Source organism: Nelumbo nucifera, chromosome 5, assembly GCF_055504915.1.
Source record: "Nelumbo nucifera cultivar China Antique chromosome 5, China Antique-T2T, whole genome shotgun sequence".
Lineage (NCBI taxonomy): Eukaryota > Viridiplantae > Streptophyta > Magnoliopsida > Proteales > Nelumbonaceae > Nelumbo > Nelumbo nucifera.
In genome coordinates this window covers 7777881-7786792 of record NC_142653.1, presented here as the reverse complement: position 1 = coordinate 7786792, position 8912 = coordinate 7777881, and the positions used below count along the sequence as shown (strand labels likewise).

Genomic DNA, 8912 nt, shown 5'->3' with positions numbered 1-8912 from the left:
TAGGCCCAAATTTTTTCCCCTATACTCAGCCCAAAGCCCAAAAACTCAGGACCAGAGTCGAGTTCGGTCCGCCCAAATTGAAACCCCAGTGGGGTGGACCTTCACGTCCAAACCACCGTGTGAAAAATCGAACCCATTAATCATTTTCTCATTCTGTCTCTTTTTTCGTGAATAGAACTTCATAAATGAAGAAATTAGCAGACAGATATTACACCTAAACAAACAAAAAAAGGAAACCAGTATAGTAGTATCTCCTGTCTCCATTTATTTAATGGGGTTCTGTAAATATTTGGGAAATGGTTGAAATGCCCCCATCAATCCCCACTTCAGCAGAAAGGCAGGCGGTGGAGGCAAACTCCCACCCGACTAGGAAAGCTAATTTACTTGTTCAAACTTCGAAGACAACATTGTTGGCATTGCTCATTACTAGGGATTTCCGGTTTTTAATGCAGTCTTAATTCATCGAGAGTTCTCTGCAAAAATGGAAACAGCTGATGTTTATGTTATCATCTCTTCCTCATGTGGACCCCTATTCTACAGATGCATGCATGTCGAGATCCAGAGCTGTAACAGCTGTTCTCAACGATCACGAGAAGCTAATACCATGATAAGGTGACGCCTTACAGCTTCAAATTCTATATATAGTAGCTTCTCTTCTTATGAGAACATTCATGGCTGGATCCTGGATTGAGCACAGACAAGCAAATCAGTTGCATCATCGCCATTGATGCATCGCTTCGAAAGTGGGTTGTAATTTAAGGAAAAATACTCCTGGTGTAAGCAAACCGAAAAGGGCACCGTTGAGAACTCAAACCGAGGTGTCGCCTTATAAACAGCAAAAGCAACAAAAAAGTGACGTGCCCAACGGCCAAAAGTTTCTTCTTCTGTGCGCTTTCAGACGGCTCGGTTTCCGCAATATCCCACATTCAATTCTCTTACACGGCTCGGTCCCTCATGCCTGCACCACAGCAACAGGACTGGCCACCGCCTACTCCATTAATGACGGAGATGAAGGAGAGGGAGTGGAGGTGTTTTCTATTTATCCCTTTCTAAAGGAAGGTTTCATTTCATGGTTGGTTTAGCTGAAGGGCCGAGAGTACGCGCTCATTGTAGCAAACCAGCAAAGTTGCCTCATTTTCTGAACTCTGAGGAGTGAGGAGCTCTGTTTTGAGTTTTGGGTTCTGCAGAAAAAGTGATATTGACATAATGAAGAATTCTGAGGCCTGGGTTTTGGTCATGGCGGTTGTTACAGCTTTGGTGCTCCTCCCCTTCGCCAGCACCTCGTCCTTCTCTGGTACTCTCTCTCTCTCTCTCTCTCTATGTTTCATGCAAATAGTTTCATGTTATTATGTGTGTTCTTTATAAATGTGAAGTTTTCTTGTTGTTCTACAAATACGGTGTTTTCAGTTTATTGGGTTGGAGTTGTTTTAGTCCTCGCTGCTGTATTTATTTACGATGTCTATGTTTCTTTTAGTTTTGTCAATGTCAAGCTATTTCTGAATTTTGTTTTTTCTTTACGCTAAGAGTACAAATACAAATATGAACAGTTTTAGGAAGTCGTTCTAGACCCAATTTGTGGCTTGAAAATTGCTTTGTTATTGAACTCACCTAAGTGGACAATTGCTTTAGTGAAGGCAATTTGATGATACACCTTTGTAGATTCTTTTATTAATTTACTTATCCTGCAATTGGAGTGACGAGAAGCCCATTCACAGTGGGCCTACCTTTACAAATACATAAGCTCTAGTAACCAGTTAGTAGTGCCATGCATCCTTGAGAAGGTAATTCAGTTGGTGACCCCAGTTTTGGGTGGTGGGGTTGGTAATGGAGGATATTTTCAGTGAGTCGACGAACCTGTTTATCAACCAAATAACCCTTGCAACAATCAAGCACAGCTATGAAATGAACGCACTACCCCTTTATGTTCTTGCATCAGTGGATAGGTTGAAAGAAAATCAGGTTTAACACATAAGGAGGATTTTATTTTTGATGAATCACATAAGGAGGATTGGCTTATGCCATTTTGCAGAGATGTCACCAATTTGGGTCAATGAAACTTCAATAGAAATTATTGATGTATCAGAAACAAATTGGCATCAATCCAGTGTAGTTTTTCTGCCTATTTGGATTGCACTTCACCAAGGAAAAAAAAGATTGCACTACAGCTTTGTTCTTAAACTCAATGATACTGTAATAGACATTCATTATATTACCCCTTTTGTTTAATGCTGTGAATCCACCAATTGAAATTTTATTTCTTTTATTTTTTAATGATAGTTGACATGTTTACTTTTATGTCTACTTTTGGAAGTTCAGAACCTTGCTCCCACCCAAGGGTTGGCTCATCTTACATTACATGCTCAGTTTTACTTCTGGTTGGTGGGATATTGTTCTGTCCTTTCTGTAAACATGAAGATGTAGGCATAGTTTCACAGTTAATGCGTTATTCTCTTAAAGCAAATATATTGGCATGCAAATTAACTAGACACTACTTACCTCCATTTTTTTCATCCTTACACAAATGATCTGTCCAATATTCGGTGGATCTTCAAAGCACACAAAATATATCAAAGAGATGCTTATGTTTTTCATCAAATTGTTTCAACACATAAATAAATTGTCTATAAAATGAATTAGGCTACTACTGGAAATACCATTATTGATTTCGTTATTGTTTATTACCTACAAAAAAAAAATCTTTTTTAGTTATTACCAAAAAAATCCATGGTTACTGTTTAAAATATCAATTTATATGCCATTAAATAAAACAGACTGGCGAAACAGGATTCATGTTGCCGACCCCATGTAGTTGGGAACTGATATGGAATACTGTTTAAAGTATTAAGTGCACACTGAGTTGCATTTGTATTTTATAAATATGCCTATTACAATGAACAACATATTTGTTCCCAAGGATTGCTAATCACTACGTTTTTTGGATACTGGAGTGATAACTAACAAAGTTGCATATTGCAGTTGCATCGGTAAGTTGGAATTCTATGGGTTATCCACCTTTATTTCTTTAATGGTTTATCTCACAATTTAACAATGGTCATGGCCCTTGATTGAGTAGAATGATGAAACCATGATTCCTTTGATCCCATATAGCAGGCACAAGGCTTTGTTGAGTGTAGTTGAGTTGGGCAGATACAACTTTTATATGTTGGTAGTCAGACTTCTTCTTTCTATCTTTATTGACTTGCTAAATATGTAATTGGAAACACCCACACTATATACCAGCCACCAGGTAAGAGTTAGCACTTATCAGTTCTGATTTCTGATTGAGACATGTCATATTTCTCTTATCTAAAACAGATCTACCCCTTATACACACAATAGACGACCACCTGATAATGGCACTATTACTATTTAGTCTTGGGAGAAAAATAAAAGAATCTGATTTTAATTTGTTATCAGTAAAATTGTTCCTTGATAGGGTGACGATATAGGGTTCAGTGATGTATCTATTGTACATTCCCATTGTACAGTCTCATGTTGTGCAGGAGCATTTTCTTTTTGCCAATTATTGAAATATTACTTTACCTTGTCTCAAAAAAAAAAATAAAAAATAAAAAATAAAAAATAAAACCATTCCTTGAGCTAGTTATAACATTGTAAACCAATTGAAGCATTTTAGGGTAAAAGACTTGGAATCTCTCTTAATGTTTCTCCTAAATACTAATACATCCTCTCTATTTTCAAATTGAACTAAGACCTCCCCTATGGGGTGACATAATCAGACAAAAACTTCCCTAACATTAGCCTTCCATCCAAATTGCTTTATATGTGACATCATGTGAGAGTTAATTTTTTATAAACCCAAAATTGCTCTTCATTGCCCCTTTTCTTGCATAGGAACAAATTCACTAGATTGAGGTCCCTTTGGTTACAGAGCAATTGATCAGAGTTTCTCCTTTTTGCATACAAACTGGGGAATTCAGAACACTGATCCCCTAGGTACCCACCAAGGCTGTTAGTCCATTCATAGTGTTTCACATATTCAGAAATGTGATAGAGGTCTGCACTTCCTGTATCGCTCAACTGGTTCTACAGATAGCATGCGATTAACGTGAATATCTGCTATCTGTGTATTGAAAGAGATTCAGAATACAAAACACCACTATTACCTATTCTGCCCAACCATTTGTACAAGTAGTTGATCAAGTGCAATGGATGTTTGCATGGCAGGAGTTCAGTACTAGATTCCTGTGTTTGGTATTCATAGATACTTTGAATTTAGATTTCTACCTTCTATACAAAGGTGGGATTTGAAGAAACAGTATACACTTTATATGGATCAACTTTATTAATTAACCATGAGGAACTGATAGAAGAACAATGGTAATGAATAGACGAATGATAGAAGAATAATGGTAATTAACCATGAGGAACTGATAGATTTCTTCCTCTTTTCCAATTCCACGAGGAACTTCTCACACCCCTTCCCATCATCTTCAACAGTCAAATGAGAATGCATTGAAGGCATGCAAGAGGGCCATTTGGGAGTAAAGGAGCCTAGAATCTCTACAAACAGTGGATTTTGATGGGTTTCACTTTTCTGTTGGTGATAATTTGTAGAGGAAATCTATAGACGGATAGTGGATTTGGGGATGATTTCTCAACTCGTTTCCTAGTTTTTCCAAAAAAAAAACACTGTTTTCCAGTTTGGTGGTTTTCTTTATAAATTTAAAGAACTTTGAAGGACAAAACGGTCTTTTCATTAATTCAGTTAAATATTGCACCACCTTATTCTGACAAGGGAGGTTTAAGTCCTGTGAGAAAAATGAGAGGGGAAGTGTAAGTATTTATGTTAAACCTTAGGGAAGGTTTAAGCCTCTTACCCTAATTTTTATTTATCATATTTTATGCTACAAACTGATGGCCATTTCTCAGTTTTGTGGTAAAATCTTGGGCTGGTATGTGTGAGAGTATGAATTGAAGTCTGAAGTCAACCATCTTGTAAGAAAAATGCTGGAGGTGAGGTCCATATCCAGTCGACCAATTCCCAGATTGTTAGGACCAGTATTGGGCAAGGACTTTTCTATGCCACAAAGTAGAAATTCTGCATTATGTTAATAAATTGCATGAAACTGCTAAACTTATATGTTATATATCCTTTCTTTCTCAAATATCAACTTTCTAAAATACTAAGTCTATTGTGGTTGCACTGAAATCCAGAGGTCTTCCAGAGTCACGAGGATGATATGTTGGGGATTGCAACTAACGGGAAACTGAAAGTAAGATGCTACTAGCTAGGTTAACAAAGATGGAAATTGATTCTTGCATTTTTTCAATATGCAACTTGGGAATTTTTGGCTGATCTCAATCCATTTTTTCTTTGTTCCTTATTTCTAGGATGATAACTATAGTCCAGACTATGGGAAAAAAAGAAACATGGGCAATTTGAACCTGGAAGATTATGGAATATTTGATCCACCTCCACATATTGGCAATGGGAAACTGAAGGTAAGATGCTACTAGCTAGGTTAACAAAGATGGAAATTGATTCTTGCATTTTTTCAATATGCAACTTGGGAATTTTTGGCTGATCTCAATCCATTTTTTCTTTGTTCCTTATTTCTAGGATGATAACTATAGTCCAGACTGTGGGAAAAAAAGAAACATTGGCAATTTGAACCTGGAAGATTATGGAATATTTGATCCACCTCCACATATTGGCAATGGGAAACTGAAGGTAAGATGCTACTAGCTAGGTTAACAAAGATGGAAATTGATTCTTATGCATGTTTTTCAATATGCAACTTGGGAATTTTTGACTGATCTCAATCTATTTTTTCTTTGTTCTTTATTTTTAGGTTGATAACTATGGGAGTAAAATGAGCATGGACAATTTGAACCTGGAAGATTATCATTCTGCTGATCCACCTCCAACGTCAAAGGTCACTATAAAATCAGGGCCCATTGAGCATGGAACTCCTCTTATTCCTTACATTCCAAAGCCGACGCCCCCAGGTCACCCAAAGCAAGGTGGATCTCCTTGACCTACTTAAGCATCTTGGACCCAGATTAGCTGGTTCTGTTCCACTTTGATGAATATGCTAAAACTAAATAATATATACAATTTGAACCCTTGTTTTATTAGCACGTTGTTTTGTATTGGTGAATAATGTAGAAACATATTATCTAAGAAATGTTAACACCTTGTTTTGTATTAATTACGTAACGTACCTAGTTTCTAAGAAATTAACCAAATATCTTTAGCAGGAAATCCTATACCATTTTGTTGGTGGATGTGCACATTTTTCAACACCTTGCAATTGCATGTTATCTTCACATCTCCATAATGTTTTATTTCCTCATGCATGGAACTGCATTAATCATCAGGTATTAGACTCAAATCTAATCTATTGTTCGTGTCCAAAAGTCCTCATGTGAAGTTAGGTGCTGAAATCTTTATTTTTACTATGATGGCCGTTCAAATTTGTTGGAATCCCAAAGCCAATGGATTAAGATAACGGTTGTACTTGCTTTTTGTCATGGTTTTTAAAACCGACTCGAAGACCAAGCCGGTCAGGGGTCCAGTTACCGGGTCAAACGGTCTGACCGTTCAAACTGAACGGTTGGCCTGTTCTGACAAAAAAATAAAAAAATAAAAAACGGTCAAAACCATTCAAACGGTTAACCACCTGGGTCAGCGGTTTGCTGACCAAAATCAATAGTTTTTGGAGAAAATCCGGTTTTGGTGAAAAATGGAATCGGTCACCTGACCGGTTCTCAGTTTTCTGGTCCGGTCTGGTTTTGAAAACCATGTTTTTTGTATTCATATAAAAAAGTCCTGTGTACAATGAGTTGCTGTACGTGTATAAAATTCATCTTTAAATACTCTGTGTATAGACAACCAATTTCTAACTTCCTCTACCACCAGATTAATCACCCTTGTTTCACACGATTATTTCTGATAAAAAATCTTATTGTTCCTCTCGTACCAAATGGCCACATAGTTGTTAATAGAACTGTTTTTTTTTTTTTTTTGATGAATGAATGGTATTTTTATTAAATGGAGATAAAAATAGTACACCCTAAGAGGAGGCACGAGATGTTAATTGTTTAGTTAGAGAATCTGCTACGGCAATGGCCGATCTGCTAGCCCACCGAGAATTAACTGATATAGTTCTTGTAAGTCATTTAACTTTTTTGAGGATATCCCTGTAGCCCCAAACAACAGTATTTGGGTCTGACAGCCATCCCACTACCAAGTTGGTTGGCAATTTGTAATTCCATTGGTCCTGAAAATAAGGAGAGCATGTTAATGTCCTTATTCCTCAAGATCTCTCCTATACTCGAAGGTCTTGGATTGCTTTGACTGCTCCCATCAAAATTTAACTTCACAACCCCGTTCGGAGGGATAGTCACCTTACTTGTAATTTATTTTATCTTATTTTATTTTGTATGAAGTGGCAGCCACTGCTGACCAGTTCCTTTAAAGATCATCATTAGAGTTATTTACAAAGAAATCAGTAGTTTTTAACCAAAGGATTGCTTGCCCTTGTCAATATACATTCATTTATTTCAGCATGACTTCTTCCCTCACCTTTCTTCCATCTCCCACTTTGAACTTTTTTATACCTTCTCTGAATTTGATAAAAACTTTGGAAATACCATTCCACACAGGATAGTAGAGAAATTCTTGTAACCCATCCATTACTGCTCAATCCATATTTCTTGGCTAAAATCATCCTCCATAAATTGGTGGGCTTCTTAGAGAATCTCCAAAACCACCTTCCTAGCAATTCCATATTGAATAGTCTGACCTTGCTGATTTCCAAACCACCATGGGACAATGATTTGTAGATCTGATCTCATTTCACCAAGTGATATTTGAGGGTATCCTTCTATCCTTCAGAAAATCATGATTTTCTGCTCAATCTTTTCTGCCACCTCTACAAGAATTAGAAAAATAGACATATAATAAGCAGGATGCCTCATAAACACACTTCTAACCGATGTCATTTCACCTCCTTTAAGGAGATGCCAAGATCAAACCAATTTTGTGCAAAAATGACCAAAAGGTTGGTCCACATCCAGACCACCTCTCCCAAGACCCCAGATAACAGGGACCAACACTGGATAATGGGTTTTTACTTGTTTTTAGCGCAGCAGTTTAGGTAATAATCTGCTTGTATATGAAGTAGCTATATCAAAGGATACAAGAATATATTACATAACATAGCTTTCCACTTCCTCAACTCACTAAGGGAGAGGTGGATAAACAGCCCCTTGTAAAAATGAATATCATTGTCTTCAATAAAATAATTGATAAAAAAACTGTTCTTAATAAAATAAGTCAAACTAAGGTCATGTTTGAGAGTGCTTAGAAATAAGTGCTTATTTGGGTCGGGACCACACCATTAAGCACTTATTGGTGTTTGGGAAATAAGTTTGAAATAAGTGCTTATTTTAAAAATAAGAGCTTTTTTTTATGCCCAAATTTTCAGTTTTTAAGTGCTTATACAATAAGCACTTGTTCAATTTTTTTCTTCCAAAATTGTCCCTAATTGAATTTTAAAATACCACTTATAAAACTATCCCTAGTTGAATTTTATAAAAGTACTTTTGTAATTGTAAAAGTGATTTTATAAAAGTATTTTTGTAACTGTAAAAGTGCTTTTATAAAAGTGTTTTCGTAAAAATACTTTTATAAAAATGTTTTCGTAAAAGTGATTTTATAAAAGTGCTTTCATAAAAGTGTTTTTATATAAATAATTTTGTAAAAGTACTTTTATAAAAGTGTTTTTATTAAAGTGCTTTCATAAAAATACTTTCGTAAAAGCGTTTTTGTAAAATTTGAAAGGATAAAATAGTCATAAATGCTTATTTAAATGTTTATTGGAGAAAAAAAGGCTACCAAACAGGGGTTTTCACGGTCCAGTTCCGTGCGATTTAGAGAAGAT

The 8912-nt window shown here is 36.2% G+C and overlaps 1 protein-coding gene across 1 annotated transcript; it reads left to right on the top strand.

Moving 5' to 3' along the window:
- The first annotated feature begins 417 nt into the window (after positions 1–417).
- Positions 418–6229, top strand: LOC104608088 (uncharacterized). Its single transcript, XM_010273968.3, has 5 exons — positions 418–1294; positions 5179–5237; positions 5356–5466; positions 5585–5695; positions 5817–6229. The coding sequence occupies exons 1-5, from the start codon at positions 1207–1209 to the stop codon at positions 6000–6002; spliced, it is 555 nt and encodes a 184-aa protein (XP_010272270.2). The 5' UTR covers positions 418–1206; the 3' UTR covers positions 6003–6229.
- The last annotated feature ends 2683 nt before the right edge of the window (positions 6230–8912 follow it).